Source organism: Stegostoma tigrinum, chromosome 25 (genome assembly GCF_030684315.1).
Source record: "Stegostoma tigrinum isolate sSteTig4 chromosome 25, sSteTig4.hap1, whole genome shotgun sequence".
Lineage (NCBI taxonomy): Eukaryota > Metazoa > Chordata > Chondrichthyes > Orectolobiformes > Stegostomatidae > Stegostoma > Stegostoma tigrinum.
The window spans coordinates 28,056,736-28,079,181 of record NC_081378.1 but is presented as its reverse complement, the minus strand read 5'-3'; the positions used below and the strand labels follow the sequence as shown (position 1 = coordinate 28,079,181).

General features: G+C 40.9%; 1 protein-coding gene across 1 annotated transcript in view; it reads left to right on the top strand.

The window, feature by feature from the left end:
* The window catches only part of mov10l1 (Mov10 like RISC complex RNA helicase 1), a 71,846-nt gene that overhangs the window by 16,274 nt on the left and 33,126 nt on the right, over positions 1 to 22,446 (top strand). Inside the window, exons 6-13 of the mRNA XM_059654770.1 lie at positions 2,819 to 2,962; positions 7,076 to 7,600; positions 10,162 to 10,362; positions 16,841 to 16,946; positions 17,030 to 17,207; positions 18,993 to 19,063; positions 21,367 to 21,458; positions 21,618 to 21,676. Of these exons, the coding sequence (XP_059510753.1) occupies positions 2,819 to 2,962; positions 7,076 to 7,600; positions 10,162 to 10,362; positions 16,841 to 16,946; positions 17,030 to 17,207; positions 18,993 to 19,063; positions 21,367 to 21,458; positions 21,618 to 21,676 (1,376 nt within the window). The remainder of the gene's footprint in view (positions 1 to 2,818; positions 2,963 to 7,075; positions 7,601 to 10,161; positions 10,363 to 16,840; positions 16,947 to 17,029; positions 17,208 to 18,992; positions 19,064 to 21,366; positions 21,459 to 21,617; positions 21,677 to 22,446) is intronic.

Sequence of the window (22,446 nt, the reverse complement as noted above, 5' to 3'; positions counted from 1 at the left end):
CCTGCAGAGCTTTGATCTGATCTGTTGGTTGTGAGATTGTGTATCTCTGCCTTTTTCATACCACTTCCTCTGTTTGACATGAAATCCTGTGTTATGGTGGTCACTGGGTTGGTACCTCAATGTTACTTCATTCATCATTGCTTCCCTATTTTGCTTCTTTATTTTGAGAAAAGCAATCATTTTTGCACCTTATGGAATTTTACTCTTTTCCAGAGACTTCTATTCAATAATGTTAATTTATAGTTCATGTTATGCCAGATATTTGTCTGAATGTTTTGGTGTGATAGTACAATGCGTAAACATGCTTTTCAAAACTGGGCATTTATTCCTTACATTAAAAAAACTGAAGTAAGCAATTAGAAGCTTTTATAATTTCAGAATTCTCACCATTTGTCTGTACCAAATCAGCTCCAAATGATTTCTCGTCATCATTGTCCTCTAACACTTTGACATGGCTTTATACACAAATCTTGATTGTAATTCACAATGTGGTCAAATAATCTATCAAGCCTAAACCTGTCTGTCGTATGGCCAGCTCTTGAATGACAGTACGTGCTTACGTGTAACTCAGCTTTTGCGGAAAGTGTCTGTGGAATAGGTATGATGAAACAGGATGATAAATTAAATTCAGTACAGATTACATTTAAGAACATGCAAAAACAGCATTTTCATACGGCCTCTCAGATTGAGAAATTTGTGTCGAACAAAGCTGCAATGCAATATGTTGCAGAATTCTACAAAAACACCAATGAAGTGAACAGCATTTTAAGTCATACTAACTATTCTCCCCCTTCCAGTTTTTTGGGGATGAGGAAGCTATTATTTTGACTTCCTTAGCTTTTTCTATTTTGGTTAGGCATGATTGTGTGTCATTTGTTTTTCTTTTCTATTGCTGCAAAAGTTAACAATGTGTTTCACCTGCAGACTATCTCACACGATTCCCGAACAGGAAGAGGATATGCATTGTTTTGGTGTACTGCAATATCCAGTATCGTTAAAGCCATTTTCAACATCAGTTCAATTGATGCCATAGATTAATCTGCTTGCTATTTACTTTGGTTTTAATTTAAATGTAATCTAAATTAAGTCAATGATGGAAAAAGTGCTTTTGTTTTGTAGGCAGCGGTATCCTGGAAAAGCTCACTATGTCTAGCAGCATCTATTTAGAGAAATCAGAGTTAACATTTCGGGTCTGGTGACCCTTCCTCAGACCCCAACCAAATATTACCTTCATACTTTACTGTACACCAGTGATCCTCTCTTTGTTAGTGCATAATTTTTTGTGTATTTTATGATGTAGCCTTATAGTATCCTGTAGTTTGGGATCAGTATTCAGGTGGCATTCCGTAATGTTCCTGGACCAAATCTGTTCCAATGTTTGAATAATCTGGGGTGTATTGTGTCTAGTTGTACTAGACAAGGATTGCATTAGAACCCACTATTAAAGCATGTAACTGGATAGATGTGCCATTGAAATGACTTGCTTAGAGCATCCTCTTGTAAGCTTTGTCCATAGTATGATCTTCCCAAGCATTACATTTGCTGTTTCCAGTATCTAACTTATTCGTCAAACTAATTTGGACATGACAAGCTTTGAAAATTTATTCAAAAGTTCTTGCAGCACAAGGCAGAGCAACATTAGTACTCAGGACTATGTGATTTCCTTTTCTCCTTTTTTCCAGTATTTTCCAAACCCCACCAAATATTACCTTCATACTTGACTGTACCCCAGTCATCCTCTCCTTGTCAGTGCATAATTTTTTTTGTGTTTTCTGATGTAGCCATCTTGTTGTGGTAAAGCCTGCAACTTAACTCTGGAAAACTAACCCTGCTGGTGGGCTTGTGCATGTGTCCATCCGTCACAAAGACTAGAAATCACTGACTTCTAAGTGTTGGAAGTCTTGTCAGAAGGCTAAGTATAAAAGCTTGATAGGATTTGGTGTTTAAGTCATAGGGGTCAGCAGCTGTGGTGGTGAAGGCTCTCAAATGGTGGCAAGGTATAAATGTCGGTGGACCAGACCAAATATTGCATAACCATTTAATGTGCCACAAAATAAACTGGTAAAGCCTAATGAACTGTTGACACTACTTTAGATAATATTTATTATTTTCAAACATCCCACTCATTCTCGAAGAGAAGACTCGATTCTACTAAAGACCATAAAGGATAATCTCACTCATCTTAATGTCAATTGTACTTGTATCGTATAATCTTCATTTTCTTAAGGTTCTCGACCTGAATGAACTATTCAGAATTCAAGCCCCATAAGCAACATCTTCACATCTTCATAACGCTGCAAGAAATATTTATTGATCACTTGAGTGACTAAGCGAATGAATGTAAAATTAGGATCAGAGAGACTATCTCACACGTTATGCATTTCCACATCTGAATGCCCTGCTCTGAATTTCCCCAGACCATCCTCTCCATATCTCAATCCTGGCATGTCCCTTAATAAAATTAGCTATGTGCTCCTTGAGGTGTCCCATTCTGCCTGGAGAAATGGAAAAATGTGTGTGGCAAATAAAAATAAACATGATATATTCTCCTCAAGTATTAAAGCTATACTTTATTAGTAATTGAAATTGTATGAATTGCATTTGGAATAGTTACATAAATTTATTATGTTTGTAATGTCTGATAGTAAAACTGAAGATTTATTTTAATACTTGTATTAATTCACTAAGAATTTCTCCTATTCAAATCAAGCTACAGTTCAAATATAAAAGTCACAATGTAAGGTACTGATGCAAAAGCCAATATGGGAAACTTGCAATTTCCAGTAATGTTGCATTTTCAAATCTGACTGTTTTTCAGCTTATCAGTTCCTGCAATAACAGGCAAAGAGCTTGACCCTGTTAACTTGGAGCTCTTTAACAAAGAAGGATTGGAAGTTACAAGAAAGATTGATTTTGGTACCATCAAACAGGGAGAGAAAAAAGACTTGATGGTGTGGATTGAGTAAGTTTATATGAAATAAAATATTGAATATCTTAAGGATATCCACGGACAAATCCCAATATTACAGCTTGTGTGCACACTGTTGAATTATGCTTTCATATACTCAGGATACAGTTTCCATACATTGGCAGTATTCTTTTTAATAACACATTTTAATTCCTTTTAATAACCTGTGCATTTACCTCGTCCCTCCCCAGTATCCAAGGGCCCGAAAATACCTTCCAGGTGAAGCAACGCTTCACCTGCACTTCCAAGAATCTAGTCTACTACATTCACTGCTCACAATGTGGTCCGCTCTACACTGGGGAAACAAAACATAGACTTGGTGACTGCGTTGCAGAACATCTACGTTCTGCTCGCAAAAAAGACCCTGAACTGCCTATTGTCTGCCACTTCAATGAACTACCCTGCTCCCTGGCCAATATCTCTGTCTCTGGCTTGCTGTAGTGTTCCAGTGAAGCCCAGCGCAAGCTGGAAGAACAACACTTCATTTTATGATTGGGGACTCTACAGCCCTCCGGACTCAATATTGAGTTCAATAATTTTAGGGCCTAAACTCTCCCATGTCCCAGCCCCCCCCCCCCCCACCCCACACACCAGGCCTTGTTAACCACATGGCTTGCCACTACACACCCTGTTGTTAATCACTAACAGTCCCATTAACAGCTACTCACCCTCCCAGCCTGATTGTTAGCAACTCCTTTGTCTGTTCAACCGTCTTTCTCTCTCTTTGGACTCTATCCTATCATTTACTCCCTACCCTGCCCACCTCCTTATTTTCTGCACATAAACTGACGATTTCCCAGCCACCATCAGTTCTGAGGAAGCGTCATTGGACCTGAAACGTTAGCTCTGTTTTGTCCTTCACAGATGCTGCCAGACCTGCTGAGCTTTTCCAGCAACTTTGTTTTTGTTCCTGATTTACAGCATCCACAGTTCTTTTGGTTTTATTCTTTTCAATAAAATAGTTCTTTTAAAAAATATACAAATGTTTCAAAGTTAACAAGATAACATTGAAGCCTTTACAGGATTGGAACCCTTTAGTTTCACCCGCAATGCTGTTAAGACCGCAAGGACTGGAGGAGGTCAAGCTGCCCACCATCTTTGCCTCGGACAGTTAGAACAAAGAACAAAAAATTACAGCACAGGAACAGGCCCTTCTGCCCTCCAAGCCTGCGCTGATCAAGATCCTCTGTCTAACCTGTCATCTATTTTCTAAGGGTCTGTGTCCATTTGCTCCCTGCCCATCCATGTACCTGTCCAAATATATCTTAAAAGACGCAAACATGTTCCAGGCACCCACCACCCTCTGTGTAAAGAACTTTCCACGCTTATCTCCCCTAAACTTTCCTCCTCTCACTTTGAACTCATGACCCCTAGTAATTGAGTCCCCAACTCTGGGGGGAAAAAGCTTCTTGCTGTCCACCCTGTCTATACCGCTCATGATTTTGTAGGCCTCAATCAGGTCCCCCCTCAATCTCCGTCTTTCTAATGAAAATAATCCTAATCTACTCAACCTCTCTTCATAGCTAGCACCCTCCATACCAGGCAACATCCTGGTGAACCTGCTCTGCACCCTCTCCAAAGCATCCACATCCTTTTGGTAATGTGGTGACCAGAACTGTACACAGTACTCCAAAGGTGGCCGAACCAAAGTCCTTTACAACTGCAACATGACCTGTCAACTCTTGCACTCAATACCCTGTCCAATGAAGGAAAGCATGCCATATGCCATCTTGACCACCCTATTGACCTGCGTTGTCACCTTCAGGGAACAATGGACCTGAACACCCAGATCTCTCTGTTCGTCAATTTTCCCGAAGACTTTTCCATTTACTGTTTAGTTCACCCTTGAATTTGATCGCCCAAAATGCATCACCTCGCATTTGCCCGGATTGAACTCCATCTGCCATTTATCTGCCCACCTCTCAAGTCTATCTATATTCTGCTGAAATCTCTGACAGTCCCCTTCACTATCAGCTACTCCACCAATCTTCGTGTCATCTGCAAACTTGCTGATCAGACCACCTACACCTTCCTCCAAATCATTTACATATATCACAAACAACAGTGGCCCCAGCACAGATCCCTGTGGAACACCACTGGTCACAGGTCTCCAATTGGAGAAACTCCCTTATACTAGTACTCTGTCTCCTGTGGCCTAGCCAGTTTTTTTATTCATCTAGCTAGCACACCCTGGACCCCATGTGACTTCACTTTCTCCCTCAGCCTGCCGTGGGGAACCTTATCAAACGCCTTACTGAAGCCCATGTATATGACATCGACAGCCTTTCCCTTATCAATCAACTTTGTCACGTCCTCAAAGAATTCTATTAAGTTGGTAAGACATGACCTTCCCTGCACAAAACCATGTTGCCTATCACTGATAAGCCCATTTTCTTCCAAATGGGAATAGATCCTAGACCTCAGTGTCTTCTCCAGTAGCTTCCCTACCAGTGACGTCAGGCTCACCAGTCGATAATTACCTGGATTATCCTTGCTGCCCTTCTTAAACAAGGGGACGACATTAGCAAGTCTCCAGTCCTCCGCGACCTCACCCGTGTCTAAGGATGCTGCTTACTGTCTTTTAGGATACCCAACACTTCCTCCTTCCTTATGTCAACTTGACCTAGAGTAAGCAAACATCTATCCTTAACCTTAACATCTGTCATGTCCCTCTCCTTGTGAATACCGATGCAAAGTACTCGTTAAGAATGTCACCCATTTTCTCTGACTCGGCGCATAATGTTCCTTCTTTGTCCTTAAGTGGGCCAATCCTTTCTCTAGTTACCCTCTTGCTCTTTATATATGAATAAAAGGCTTTGGGATTTTCCTTAACCATGTTTGCCAGCAACATCTCATGTCCTCTCTTAGCCCTCTTAATCCTTCATTTCAGATTCACTGTACATTCCTGATATTCTTGCAAAGCTTCGACTGTCTTCAGATGCCTGAAGGTAGTTCAAAAGGCAGTCAAAGCAGAGTTTTGAATATTTCCGACGTAGCATTTGGTAGTTTCTTGATTTGCAAGGGGGTGGAAATTGAGTGGGGGTTAGTCTGGAATGTGGAGTAATTGAACAAGTCATGATTTTATTGAATGGCAGAGTGGCCTACTCATCCTCCTAAAACACATGCTCGTACTTCATGAGCGGAACTGAAGTACTAACCCCATAGGTACTTCAGTATTTGTCACCCACAATAGATTCTGTCTCAAGTCAAAAAACCACTGACCTTTCTTTGTAAAGATAAAAGTGGCTGTGATATTCAAGTCTTTTCTCAGACATTGCCTGTTCCTTTGGGCTATTCAAGTGGAAATACCAGAATCCAATGTTTACCAAAATCTGGAGTGTCACTATGTATCCATGAATATCAACTTGCAGTGTTCTGTGACAGCTCAATTACTGGGCTAAGAAATCAAGTGAGATTACAATCAGTACAGTAAATACATTCTCTTGAGCAATACTATTTATGTCATTTCTGATTAAAATTTGGTCAGGTACAAGTTCCTCCGTTTTCTGTTGCATCCCTCCCCCTTTATAAACTATAGTATTCGAGGCGATTGAGCTTTTGTTAACGCTGATCTCAACTGCCTGTGCACCATGTTAATCAATTAAATTTAACACTTGAAATACAGCCACCGATCACTGTTAGGTACTTTTACGAGTACAGTCAGAAAAATGTGCCATTTCTTTTGGTGCCGGATCAGTTGTTAATTTTAAATCTGAAGTGGAACGACTTTTATTAATCAAAGACATTGAGGGATATCTGCAAAGGTGAGTAAACAAAATAACTGCACATCAAACATAATTCTATTGGCAGAACAGGCTAAGTGGCCTGTTTTTACGTTCTTGCAGTATGTTATGGAATAAACATTTTAGCAGTAGCGTTTGGGGAAGTTCATACAAAATGATGCCGAAAGTACTTGGCCAACCTGAATTGAATGATATTGGATAGGATTTGAGAAGTGTTCTCGCTTGAGTCTGAAAGCATTTGGACACCTTATTAAACGCTTGTGATTTTCTAACGCTCAAAGTAATGGAACAGGTGATGTATGTTATATTTGCATAATTGATGTTCCTTTTAATTTATTTTACTTCTGTCATTTTCTGATTTCAGGAACAAAGGAAAGGATGCTCAAAGCCTTCTAAACTGTAAGCTGGCGGGATGGGAGAGAGGCAGTCAGTTCTTTCTGATGTCACCCCAGTTAGTTACTGCCTCTGAAAATGGAGCCAAAGAACAACAGAGCCCCAGTAAATTTGCATCTTATGACAGAATGACTCAATCCCAGTCATTCTGTATCGTCCTTGGTTCTTGCCTGCCCAAAATATCAAATCAACCATCTAGGCTTCCTGGTGTGACTCTTCATCAAAAGAATGTATCCACACCTCAGGAAAGAATATCATCCCAGCAAGATGGTTCATGCAATTCACAAAGCGCTCGAGATGATAAATTCCTGAATAATATGTCATCAGCCACTGCACCTTCCCTAAATCAGCTAAATTGTCTGCAGACTGTTGATGCCCATGTAAAATGTGAAAAAATGAAACAAGAGCTTAGCAGCACAAATGTAGAAATTGGCGAAAGGATGCTGCAAATATTACCTGGGGGAAAAGCCTACGTAAAACTCGGGTGTGAAGCAAAGTAAGAGTTTTACTATTGAAAATTAATCATTAAGAAGAATGTTGATGCATAAAACTGTTGTTTAAAAATAGCTAGCTCAAACTTTAATTCTTCCATAATACTTGAATTTCACTGTATTTTTGATCAAAATGAATATATGATCAAAAATGATGGCACAGAAAGTGAAAACCTGCTTTTTTTTTTGTTGGTTTTAAGTGTATGAACAGCTTCTGAAAGTAGATCAAGGAATTCTTACTTTTTAGGAGATAATAAGAACTGTCAATGCTGGAGTCAGAGATAACATTGTGGAGCTAGGGAAGCACAGCGGGCCAGGCAGCATCAGAGGGGCAGGAAAGTTGAAGTTTTGGGTCAGGACCTTTCTTCAGAAATTAATATATTTATGATCAAAAACGATGGCACAGAAAATGAAATGCTGCTATTTCTCATTTCAGAAGAAGGGTCCCAACCCGAAATGTCAACTTTCTTGCTCCTCTGATGCTGCCTGGCCAGCTGTGCTCCTCCAGCTCCACACGGAGTTATTCTTACTTTCTAGTTTGGTTATAGTTCACCAGTCTTTCTCCTGCATTGGTGGGACTCAAACTGGGTGTCAGTGAGCATGTTGCTGCTGAGTAGGTGCTGCTTGGTAGCACTGTTGATGACACCTTCCATCACTTTGCTAATAATTGAGAGTAAACTGATGGGGCAGTAATTGGCTGGGTTGGAATTGTCCTGCTTTTTATGTACAGGACATGTCTGGGCAATCTTTCATTTCAGGTAGATGCCAGTGTTGTAACTTTACTGGAAGAGCTTGGCTAAGGGAGGAGCAAGTTCTGGAGCACAAGTCTTCAGTACTATTGCTGGAATGTTGTCAGGACCCAACTGTTTCTTGATATCACGTGGAGTGAATTGAATTGGCAGAAAACTGGTATCTAGAATGCTGGGGACCACTAGAGGAGGCTGAGATGGATCACCCAGTTAGCAGCTCTGGCCGAAGATTACAAATGCTTCAGCCTTAATATTTTGTAGTGAGGTGTTGGTCTGTTCCTTTGAGGATGGGGACTTCAGTGGAGCTGCCTCCTCCTTAATTATCCACCATTCATTCATAACTGAAGTGGCAGAACAGCAGAGTTTAGATCTGATCCACTGGTTGTGGGATTGCTTAGTTCTTTCTATCACTTGCTGTTTATGCTGTTTGGCTTGCAAGTAGTCCTGTTTTGGAGCATCACCTGGTTAACACCTTATTTTCAGGTATCTTTGAGCTGCTCCTGCATGCCCTCCGTGTCCAATGAACCAGTGTTGATCCCCTGGCTTGATGGTAATGGTTGAGTGGGGGATGTGTCAGGTCATGAGGTTGCAGGTTGTGCTGGAGTACAATTCTGCTTATTGATCATCCACAGCGCCACATCGATGCCCAGGCTTGAGTTGCTAGATCTAGTTGCTTGTGTCCACTTGATCTCAGACTTCTCTTGGTGAGTCTAGTGACATGGGATGGTTTTGAACTGTTTTGTTTTACTAGTAGCTGGCACTTGTTGCAAAATAGTTAAAGTGCATGAGCTGCAGATGCAGGTTGAAATGTGTAATTTTGACAAGCCGAGGACATCCAGCAACAACAAACTTAGGTAACATTGAAACCTTCATCTTAGTAGACCTGTTGCAACAAGGAATTGAAAAGCACAGGAGTTTGGCATAAAAAGAGAGATTACAGTAATTTGGCCATGAGCCAAAGGTCAATTTAAGCATCTGACGCTGGATTTTTTTTTGAATAGTATTTATTTGCTTGAAATATACATATGTGTTTGGCTTGGCAGGTGACTAAGAAAGGTATCCAAGCGCTGATGTCAGTATATAGATTTTGTTGATTCTTTAGATACAATTTATTGAAGAATGTTTTTTTAAAAAAAAATAAATTGAAACAGATTTTCAGAAACAGAACATTTCCACTACTAGATTGTCATCACCCTTTTGAGTGTGTATATAGCAGGTATACTTTATGGAATACTTGGATTGCAAATCCCTTGGAAGATGTTCTTCACGTTCCGGCAATGAACATATCAATCTTAACCAAATGTTTTCCCAAAAATTGCATGTTTGTTTTATCAATATTGTGTTGTGTGGCAAATACGGTGACCAGGTTTCAAAATCCTGGTGGACAACAGTGCTGTACAACAAGACTCATGTACTTGCTGCCTCTCTGTTTTCAGTGTAGATGTCATTTCAGCATGCTAACTTTTTTTAAAGAAGTTGATTCAAAATGATACAAATTATCATAGTCTTGAGGTTTCCCTTTATCATGCAGTATAATTCAATTTCCAGGAACATTTACATATAGAGTGATTAAAGAATACAAGTATTTTTATTCAAATTTGAAATATAATGGATTTCTATCTTATCAACTTTACCATGCTAGGCATAAATTGTTATTAGAGGTAAAGTTGAAATCATTCTGGAAGGTACTAGATAGAAGCCACATTGGATTTTTAAAAAATATTTATTTTTGAAAAATGTGTTGTTTGTTTTAAACAAATTCTAATAATTCTACCCTTTTTACAGTATTGTATTTTTATTTTAACATTGTTTTGCAGAAATCCCGGTCGTAGTAAAGATCTTCTCTTGCTTTATTTTGATGATTTTATGATGGGTTGTTATGTGGAGGTGGATGTAATGAGTGATGAGGAATATCTACTGGAACCAAGATCCAGATATCACCCTGTAAAATCCAAATCCTTTCAACCAGATCAAAAAGAAACCAACTTCATGGTTGTGAGTGTGAGAAATCCTTCAAGGTACCATACATTTTGAAATGTTAGCAGATACCTTGTGGCATTACTCATGTCTTAATCAAAGGAGTCAATGTTTTATTACAAGAAAATGATGAGCAATATATGATGAGGAAATTTTGAAATCAGAGTAACTGTACCTCCCTACGGGATGTGGTTATACAGACCTGCATTGTTGTAAACTAAGTCATGAGCCTGCTGGTTAGAGATCAGGTGGGGAATTGAGTCTACCCAGAAATTAACTAACTGAGGTCTGATATAAATCTATTATTTGCTTTTTGGAGATGCTCTTCAGAGGGTTGTGTCCACGCAATGGGTCGAATGGCCTGCTTCCTCATTGCAAAGATTCTGTGATTATTTTCAAATAGGCAGGGTTTGATACGTCAGTAAATGCATTCAATCCGCATTCACACCTTTGGGATGATGCACTATGATGAGAATTCTGTTGAAATAATTTCACTGTATTTGAGAAGAACAGATGAAATAGGAACAATGGCTGCACTTTGTGCACTCTGCTGCAACATTTCCCTTTTATTGTACAATACAGTTATGGCAGCATTTTTAGCTTTGAAGTCTGTTTGCCTGTGTAACTATGGCTGGACATTATGGAGAACACAAAATTACTTTCTAGCTGACAAGACCAAATGACACATTCTGTACGAGCAGTTGGGTACATCTTGTCTACTAGTTGCACTATTCAGAATTCTGTTCCAGTCTGTATGAATTGCAAAGAAAAGTTGCTGAAATTATAGCTTTTTGAAATGATGTTTGCCAATGAACTTGAAGGGGGGAAAAAAATGAGCTTGTCTTAGGTTTCAGTGGAATGCTGGAGTGTGGAAGTTCCTGATGAGAATCCTGAATCAGGGTGAGAGGCGCAACCAGAAGCAAGACATTTAACTGATGTGAAAGAATAAATTAATCAAACTTAATCTCACATTGGATTATTTAAATCTAAATGTTCCAGTTAGATGACAACTAATCTGTAAGATGGTAAGTGCTTTCAGAAGGCCAGGAGAATAAAGTTAAAGTTCTGCTTAACAGCAGAGAAACTACGATACAGCAATAGTCTGGAAAAGCTGCTGGATCAGATCTTTTAGAGCTCCATCCAGTGATGGAAATGTGCAGCTACAGGTGTAACTATAAACATGTTAATATAGTGAGCAAGAGATAATTGGAACTGCAGATGCTGGAGAATCCAAGACAACAAAATGTGAGGCCGGATGAACACAGCAGGCCAAGCAGCATCTCAGGAGCACAAAAGCTGACGTTTCGGGCCTAGACCCTTCATCAGAGAGGGGGATGGGGTGAGGGTTCTGGAATAAATAGGGAGAGAGGAGGAGGCGGACCAAAGATGGAGAGAAAAGAAGATAGGTGGAGAGAGTATAGGTGGGGAGGTAGGGAATAGGTCAGTCCAGGGAAGATGGACATGTCAAGGAGGTGGGATGAGGTTAGGTAGATGGGGGTGCGGCTTGGGGTGGGAGGAAGGGATGGGTGAGAGGAAGAACAGGTTAGGGAGTCGGAGACAGGTTGGACTGGTTTTGGGATGCAGTGGGTGGAGTGGAGGAGCTGGGCTGGTTGTGTGGTGCAGTGGGGGGAGGGGACGAACTGGGCTGGTTTAGGGATGCAGTTGGGGAAGGGGAGATTTTGAAACTGGTGAAGTCCACATTGATACCATTAGGCTGCAGGGTTCCCAGGCGGAATATGAGTTGCTGTTCCTGCAACCTTCGGGTGACCTCCCACTTCCTACAGACTAAGGGGGTGGCCATGGCCACCCGCATGGGCCCCAGCTATGCCTGCCTCTTTGTAGGTTACGTGGAACAGTCCCTCTTCCGCACCTACACAGGCCCCAAACCCCACCTCTTCCTCCGGTACATTGACTGTATCGGCGCCGCCTCTTGCTCCCCAGAGGAGCTCGAACAGTTCATCCACTTCACCAACACCTTCCGCCCCAACCTTCAGTTCACCTGGGCCATCTCCAGCACATCCGTCACCTTCCTGGACCTCTCAGTCTCCATCTCAGGCAACCAGCTTGTAACTGATGTCCATTTCAAGCCCATCGATTCCCACAGCTACCTAGAATACACCACCTCCCACCCACCCTCCTGCAAAAGTTCTATCACCTATTCCCAATTCCTCCGCCTCCGCCGCATCTGCTCCCACGACAAGACATTCCACTCCCGCACATCCCAGATGTCCAAATTCTTCAAGGACCGCAACTTTCCCCCACAATGATCGAGAACGCCCTCGACCGCGTCTTCCGTATTTCCCGCAACACGTCTCTCACACCCCACCCCCGCCACAACTGCCCAAAGAGGATCCCCCTCGTTCTCACACACCACCCCACCAACCTCCGGATACAACGCATCATCCTCCGACAATTCTGCCATCTACAATCCGACCCCACCACCCAAGACACTTTTCCATCCCCACCCCTGTCTGCTTTCCGGAGAGACCACTATCTCCGTGACTCCCTTGTTCGCTCCACACTGCCCTCCAACCCCACCACACCCGGCACCTTCCCCTGCAACCGCAGGAAATGCTACACTTGCCCCCACACCTCCTCCCTCACCCCTATCCCAGGCCCCAAGATGACATTCCATATTAAGCAGAGGTTCACCTGCACATCTGCCAATGTGGTATACTGCATTCACTGTACCCGGTGTGGCTACCTCTACATTGGGGAACCCAAGTGGAGGCTTGGAGACCGCTTTGCAGAACACCTCCGCTCAGTTCGCAACAAACTACTGCACCTCCCAGTCGCAAACCATTTCCACTCCCCCTCCCATTCTTTAGATGACATGTCCATCATGGGCCTCCTGCAGTGCCACAATGATGCCACCCGAAGGTTGCAGGAACAGCAACTCGTATTCTGCCTGGGAACCCTGCAGCCTAATGGTATCAATGTGGACTTCACCAGTTTCAAAATCTCCCCTTCCCCTACTGCATCCCTAAACCAGCCCAGTTCGTCCCCTCCCCCCACTGCACCACACAACCAGCTCAGCTCCTCCACTCCACCCACTGCATCCCAAAACCAGTCCAACCTGCCTCCGCCTCCCTAACCTGTTCTTCCTCTCACCCATCCCTTCCTCCCACCCCAAGCCGCACCCCCATCTACCTACCAACCTCATCCCACCTCCTGGAACTGTCCGTCTTCCCTGGACTGACCTATCCCCTCCCTACCTCCCCACCTATACTCTCTCTACCTATCTTCTTTTCTCTCCATCTTCGGTCCACCTCCCCCTCTCTCCCTATTTATTCCAGAACCCTCACCCCATCCCCCTCTCTGAAGGGTCTAGGCCCGAAACGTCAGCTTTTGTGCTCCTGAGATGCTGCTCGCCCTGCTGTGTTCATCCAGCCTCACATTTTGTTGTCTTGGATTCGCCAGCATCTGCAGTTCCCATTATCTCAGAGACTTTGGAGTGCAGGTTCATTGTCCCTTGAAAGTGGAATCGCAGGTAGATAGGATAGTGAAGAAAGCACTTGGAATGCTTGCCTTTATTGGACCACTGCATCGAGTAAAGGAGTTGGGAAGTCGTATTGAGGCTGTACCGGACATTGGTTAGGCCATTTTTGAAATACTATGTGCAATTCCTCTCTCCCTGCTATGTGAAGGATGTTGTGAAACTTGCAAGGGTTTAGAAAAAATTTATAAGCATCTTGGCAGGTTTTGAAGGATTTAAGCTGTAAGGAGAGGGTGACTAGGCTGGGGCTGTTTTCTCTGGAGCATTGAAGGCTGAGGGGTGACCTTAGAGGTCTATAAAATCATGAAGGGCATGGACAGGTTAATTATGCAAGGTCTTTTCCTAGGGATGGGGGGAGTCCAAAACTAGAGGACATAGGTTTAGAGTGAGTGGGGAAAGTCCTAAACGGTACCTAAGCGGAAAAGTTTTCTTGCAGAGGATGGTGCATGTGTGGAATGAGCTGCCAGAGGAAGTGGTGGAGGCTGGCACAACAAAAAGGCATCTGGATGGGTATATGAATAGGAAGGGTTTAGAGTGATCTGGGCCAAATACTGGCAAATGGAACTAGGTTTATCCAGGATATCTGGACGGCATGGACGAAATGGACCAAAGGGTCTGTTTCCGTGCTGTAGATCTCCTAGGATTCTACATGAGAGGTCCATTCATAAGTCTGATAACAGTGGAGAAGATGATGTTCTTGAATGTGTTGGTACATGTTTTCCAACTTTTTTGTATCCTCTGCCTGATGGAAGAGAGTATAACCTGCATGAGAGGCATCTTTCATTATCCTGGCTGTTTGCTGGAGCAGGAAGTGTAGATTGAGTCAATGGAAAGAAAGCTGGTTTTCATGACGAACTGGGCTGTGTTCACAACTTTCTAATTTCCTGCGGTCTTGGGCAGAGCAGTTGCAGACAAGTTGTGATGCATGTAGATAAGATGCTTTCTGTGATGCATCCATAAAAATTGAGTCATTGTAGACTTACCAAATGTCCTTATCCTTTCTGAGAAAGTAGAGGTGTTGTTGTGCTTTCTTGACTACTATCAATATGGAGGACAGATTGGTGACATTTATTCCTAGGAACTTGAAGCTCTTGATCATACCCACCTCAGCACCGTTAATACAGACAGGGCCATATCCTCCACTCTGCTGCCTGAAGTCAATGACCCAGCTCCTTCATTTAGCTGACGTTTAGGGAGGGATTATTGTCTTGATATCATTCCACAAAGTTTTCTATCTCTTTCCTGTACTTTGTGCCATTTTTTGAGGTCTGACGCAATACCGTGGTGTCATCAGCAAATTTCTAAATGGAATTAGAACTGAATTGGGCCACACATTTGTGAATGTCTAAGGAGTATAGTATGGGACTGATTACGCAGCCTTGCACAGCATTGGTGTTGAGGATTATTGTGGAGGTGATGTTGTCACCTGTCCTTCCTGATTATGGTCTGTGGGTCAGGAAGCTGAGGATTCAGTGGCAGAGGGGGCAAGTAGAGCCCTAAGTCCACGGGGTTTTGAGATATGTTTGGTTGGAATAGTGGAGTTGAAGGCGGAGCTGACGTCAGTAAATGGGAACAAAAACTAAGTTGCTGGAAAAGCTCAGCAGGTCTGGCCGCATCTGCGGAGGAGAAAACAGAGTTAACATTTCGGGTCCGGTGATCCGTCCTCAGAAACTTCCTTAACAAATGGGAGTTTGACATAGATGTCCTTGTTATCCAGATGTTCTAGGGATGAATGTAGGACCAAGGAGATGGCATCTGCCATGGACCTGTTGTGATGATAGGAAAATGGTAGTGGATCAAGGAAATCTGGGAGGATGGAGTAGCATTTAAAGCTAAAAAGTTGTTAAAATATCCCTTTATTTTCAGAGGACTTAAATAAAACACTATTCAAGGTATAGTTGGAAGTAGAAAATATAATTAATGGGGTTTTTGACTTGTTCGCCGAGCTGGTAGGTTGATTTGCATGTGTTTTGTTACCATACTAGGTAACACTATCAGTATGCCTCCAATGAAGCACTGTTGGTCTGTCCTGCTTGTTACTTAAGTGGGTCGGGTCTAATGTGGTTGGCCTCATTTCCGGTTCTGCTGCTTGGTGATTGGACTATGGGCCTATTTCCACATGTTTGTTGATGGAGTTCCAGGTTGAGTACCAGGCCTCTAGGAATTCCCGTGCATGTCTTTGGTTGGCATGTCCTAGGATGGTTACGTTGTCCCAGTCAAATTGGTGGCTGTCTTTGTCAAAGTGGTTGGAAACTGAGTGATAGTTTATCGTCTCTTGGTGACCAGTTGGTGCTGACGTAACCTGATTGCTTGTTTTCTCCCAGTCTGTCTAATGTAATGTTTGTGGCAATCTTTGCATGGGATTTGATATGTAACATTGGCCCTGTCACTTTTGGGTATGAGATCCTTTATTCTTGTCTTTGTTCTTGTGATTAACAAATTTCTAACTGTGAGAATATGATTTTTAATAATTAAAACCACCACGTGCCTGTTGTATTCAGGAGCACAATAAAATCTATGAATCATATTTTCTACCTCCAACTATACCCCAAATAGTGTTTTTGTTTTTAAACTCCTCTGAAAATAGAGGGAAATTTTAACAGCATTTTCAAAGCTTTTTGTATGCAACTTCTCCTTTCCATCCCTCTCGCATTTCTCACTTTATTGCCTGGTGTTAAAGGCACGGAGTCCCATCTGTAGCCGCACACTTCCACCACCAGATGGAACTCAAAAAGATCCCATTCAGCTTTTGCAGACTGCCCCTGTGCTATATTTTCTCTTTTGATAAATTTAATACGGTCTAACAATTATTCTCCTGGCCCTTTTTAAGCACTTATCTTACAAATCTACTTTCAAATAAATGATAGCCAGTTTAGCCAATTGTTGAATTTAATGAAAGTGTTAAATGTTTGCTTAACTTGCCTTCGGGACAGAATAACTGATTGTGTAGTGAGTGCAAAGTACCTAGAGGTTTTGAGCAACAGCACGTCTAACTTCGTTAATATTCTGTCTAGACTGGCCAGACGGCGCATACCTAGCTTTCTTCCACAGTATGCTGTGCCTGAGAGATTGAAAGAGTGCATTGAAAGGGATGCAGATATCCTGACTGTTCAGCCAAATCTGTCAGATGTGAGTAATTCATTTGTATCCAGTTCCTTTTTTTTAAATCTCTGCTTAAAATGAATGTTTGTTTGTTTTGACTTCTTTTTTAGGCTCTGAACATGTCAAAATATAAAGATCGTTTCTCAACACTTCTGTGGCTGGAGGAGATCAAAGTCGAAATGGAAATGAGGGAATTTAATATGACCAATGTGACTTTGAAAAAGCAAGGGGACTACCTCATTCTGGAGGTGCCAGGGTTGGTTGAAGGCCGGCCATCAGTATCTATTGGTTAGTAGGGCATTAAAATTTAATTGCAAACTCTCTACGAATTAAGATTTGAGCAGTTGCCCCATGTCAGAAAAGACTTTAAGTTAATCCCCAAAGTTTCCTCTTTATCAGTTTTTAAAACACTGTTTCAGTTATTCATCACAGGGTCAAATTAAATTTCTAGCTCAACGATTTGTTCATGAATATGATGCCACAAAGTTGTGGCCACAAAACTAATTTTGCATCCAGTGAGGTGTGCTAATTCTATATTGATTCGGCTCCATAGAACTGCCAATATGAAATTTGAAGCATAATTGTTGGTATAAAAGCAAAACAGGTAGTTGAGAGCCACTGACTAAAGTGTCTGGGAGAGAATGCAGGTATTCTGCTGAAGAAAGACAAATTCACATTCAGCATTTGAAAGCTTAGAAATGAATAAATGCTAGTAAGGGATAAGCTAAGCTTCAAGAGAGCACCTGTGTACAACAGCTGTTTAAATCTGCCTGCCGAAGCAGAAGCATATACAAAGGAAACTAGGATTGAGAAGGTGTATCAATGTGCAGTGGCATTCAAAAGGGAACACCAGAGGTAGTAAAGATAGAGCAAAAAGAGGGCAAGCAAGTCTGGTCAGGATGTGAGCAGTACAGTTTCAATGGTATTTAGGATATCTTTGGTGTTCAGTGTGCATAAATGAAAAAGCCACATACATTTTTTGTTGATCAGCAATCTTATGATTTTTTAAACAAAAACTTAAACAAAAAATTCTCAATGTACCTCAAAAAAACCAAAGTAAAATTCAAGCTTTGCAATTAGAGATCAAAGTCTAAGACAGACTGTAAGTATTTAAAGCAAGTAGCTGCCCAAGTTTGCATAATGTTTGTCCTAAAATGCTGAGAAAGATTTGTCAGACATTCAGTATCATTGAGGGGGCCCATGAAAGAGGGGAAAAAAAGAAGAGCCTTGATATTTCTATAACACCATTAACCATGTCCCACAAGGTATTATGGCCATTAAGTACTTTTTAAAGTATGGCCACAGTTTTAATGTAAGAAATGGTAGCTAACTTGTACAGAGCAAGTTCTCGAAGGGCCGATACACTGGAAGAACTCACTGCTCTTTGTGGCATTGGATTTTTTTTGTGCCTCTGATCATTTGAACAATGACATTTTCATCAATGAAACATTTCCTTAATAGAGAGTGCCACCCTAGTTTAGAGAGTTATGCTGTTAGTGATTCGGGGAAAGAGCATGGCTTGTTACTTGCAATTAGTAGTAAGGCCTCTGATTGCAATAGGAAGGACATTAAAGTTGAGGCATGTCTGTAGTAGTTAGTGCAATTATCCGCTGAGCGAAAGGAAATGCCCCAGAATTACTGTTTGAAAGCAATGCTGCATTCTATTCCATTGCTGATAACAGGAAAACATGAGTAACATAAGGAATAGTCTAATCCTTTGTGTGTGTTAACAGTGAAAGTGTTGAATTAACCAATAGTTTGAAATAAACAATATAAATATCACAGCAAAACAGGAATTTAGTGTCAAAAGTTTAAATAGCTTGGAACAGCATAGCCTATAATTTTGAACTTAAAGCTCTCAGTTCTTCATTTTATATTCAAGGCCATATCCTTGAGGCAAATCTTTTGGGGACAAGAAATAAGCCTGACTGATTCTTTCTCAGCTATTGACATGAAGGCTACATCAAATCATTAGAATAGGAAGTGGAGTTTTAAAATGCTATTATTTGAGCAAATGCCTTGATATTTATTTACTCTTGAAATGTTCTTGTAATTTATCTTCTTTGCCATTAGGAGACCGAATAATATTAAAGAGTTCCTGTTGTACAGAACCTGTAGTGCGATATTCTGGCTTTGTACTGGAGGTAAGTGGGTTTCAGACTGCATTTTCAGCTATCAATATTCTGGAAAATGTGCAGATCCTAATTCAGTTTGGTATTTCTTCCCCAACTGCGTACAATGTGTTCAAAACGAGCATGTTGGAAATCAGTTCTCTGCTACAATTATATTATGGAAATTATGGTATTATGGAAACTTTAAAAGGATTTTATTCCATCAGAATATCCAAACATTTGAGTCAATTTAGAAGAAAAATGAGTTCCTATCTCTCAACGTTTATCCTTGTACTAATTGTCTCAGTTGATATTACATTTTCTATTCACACTAGGTTCAGTTAATGGAGTTAATGATAGGAATTGGCTCAGGGCTAACAATGGAGAGTGTATGAGAATTCACTACACCTGTCCTTGTGTACTTATTAATTTTGATAAAACTTAGGATGTTTTGAAGGATGTCCAGTTGGGGGTCAGGAAATAAGCTTCTCTGGCTTAAAGGGAGCATCTCTTGATGAATCTGAATCGTGTAATGGTTGTTGTGCTTGCATCCTCTGTCTCATTCTGTGAACTTGCTGACTTGTGTTAAAATGTACCATGTTATATTTCACAAAAGAAGGCGTTCTTGATAAATAAATATGTTTGTAGAGGGCATTACCATTACAGGGACAGAAATTGGCTATTTAGCCCATTGAACTGTTCAGCCACGTGATGAGGTCTTTGCTTATCTGTAACCTCACTTTTTATTTACCTGTTGTTGCTGTTCTACCTCATCCCTAACTTAAAATTTATTATCAAGCTAGAAGTTGCTATTTATGTAAGAATTCCAAAGTGTTTTCACCCCTTCTGTGTAGAAGAGTCTTTAATTTCAATCTTATTGAAGGTCCGTCTCTGTTTTTTAGACTCGTCCCTAACCTGAGATTTCTCAACCAGTAGGAATACCTCCCATGTATCAAGTCACACATTCCTTTTATATCTTGAAAAATTTGATCATATCAGCCCCAAATCTTCTAAACTCCATGGAATGCAACCCTAATTTGTATAATCTCTCCATAATTTAATCCTTGGAGTACGAGGGTTAGTCTGTACTGTCGTTGTTTGGATGGTAATCTAAAGTCCTCTGCTTTGGTGGCCAAGCAAAAGGAAAACTCAGTAAAACTTGGAAATGATAAGACTGGTCTGAACTTAGCTTGATACTTGAGTTTGGGACTCCAGCATAGACCTGTGCTGTTGCTTCCAAGTTTTACTATTTATTTTCCCCATAAGCTGGACTTTATAGAACTGAAGGATGACTTCCAGACTTAAGGACCAGCATTGTTTTAGCCTGTTCTTATAACTATTGTCCCTATTCAAGGCATTTTAATATGTGTGTAACTGAACCTTCATGTCCTTTTGTACTTCCTCTGCTTCTAGCCTTGCCAACTTTATAAAGCCTACTTTCTAACTTTCTAAAGTCTAAATTGAATGACCTCAGATTTCATTAGATTGAAATCCACTTGCCAGTGTTTTACCCATTCACGTAAAGTTACAAGGAGATACTGACAGATACGTGACATCATAAGCAGTATAAATTCTTTGTGCCATTAACGAATGTAGGTATGTGACTTTCCAGTCTACTTCCCATGTCGTAAATAAATATGCTGAACAGTAGAGGACCCTGCATAGATCCACGGGATGTCAGTCATTAAATCCAGATGTTTAGAGTTCCTGCCTGCTATCGGTCTTTCTATTTCCTGCTGATCAGCCAATTTTCCAAGCGTCAATAATTTGCCTTTAATTTTACAGGATTCAGCAATTATGAACAGTCTCTTTGAAGGAACTTCATCAGATGCCCTCTGGAAATCCATATAAATAGCATCTATAGAAATTCCGGGCCCATTCCTTCAGTTATCTTTTTCAATATGGATCACTTGACAGGATTACAACTTCTACGTTTTTTAAATTCCTTTTAAGAGGTTGAATATAATGAAGGGAAGTTGTATTAATTTTGGTGTCCACACAATATTCCAGTCCTTGCAGTGTCCACTGGTGTCACTTACATCACACGTCAACCATCTGCATCAAGTGGAATGGACAAGGCCACACGAGAATTAGGCAGTCAGTGTTGCTTCGCACTTTCTCCTGGGCAATTTCCATCCTCAAACTACAGAATACACGGAAACCATATCTGTGCAGCATTTAAGGTTCTTTAATTCAGCGTGACTTTTTCAGATGCCTTGTGATCCTATCCGTGTACTCTGAAGCTTTTTGTAGTTTTGACTTGTCTGGTTTGAATAGAAAAAAAAAAGTTGATCTTTCTGTACTCAACACATTTTACCTCTGCTCTCCTGGTGCAGGTATATGAAGATGAGCTTGTGCTGCAGTTTAATTCTTCACTTCACCAAGCCTATGGAGGGGAGCCTATGGATGTGGAGTTTACATATAACAGGTAACACTGCAAATGCATAATAGTTGCATTTTGAAAAACCAACTCTCTGAAAAGCATATGTTAAAGTAGAAGTTGAGGACACAGGAATTCACTTAACAAAATTAGTTGGTACAGCCCATGAATTGGCATGTATTGATTTGGAACATTTTTTTGTTTTAGAATCTCTACCCGGAGATGCCAGTTTGCTGTGGAACAAGCTTTTCATCTTGGTGAACAAGGTATTAATAACTTCTATTCCATTGTTTCATGAGTGTCAAAGCAGAAGGTATATTTTGGAGGGGATGGGTGAATTTCATCGAGAAGTAGCATTTGTGTTTTGTACTTGAAGTTTAATTGTTAAATGTTATAAAAGTTTCACATGAATCAGTCAAAACTGATGCCGTACAAAATAGCTAATGTACTCTTCAGTTTTTTTCATTTCTTGTCTGGATCATAATATTGTTAATTAATGTGAGAAAGAAAAGTAGTCATGGCTTCTCAACCACTTGCCAGATATCAGATTGGAGCCCACTGCGATGTTCACACAATTTACCATTTTATTGTGAAGTCTGCTAGGATTCTTTGAGGAGTTAACTCATTTCGTGTGGGAGAGGTACCTACCGTTGGGGAAATAGTTTATAAAAGTATATAGTTGGAGCTTGTAACCAAGGCAGTACAATATTTGTGGGGACTTTTAATCCTTAGACTGGTGTTAGGTACCTGGAACAAGAAGTTGTTGAACCGTCTGCTGACACAGATATTTTCTAGTTTTTGTAACGGGGCAGGGTTAATTGGTAACCTCTTCTTTTTAAAACAAAACCAGTGGAGAAAGTGATTGTACCTTAATTGAATTCCATTTTAACTTTGAAAGCAATGTACAGTGGTCATAAACAAAAAGCTTAAGCCAAGCCAATTACACAGGTATGAAAGGAGTATTGACTAAGGTGGATTGGTACAATAGTATAAAAAATTTTTGGTGATAAATAAACCAGTTTGAAGAAATCATTCA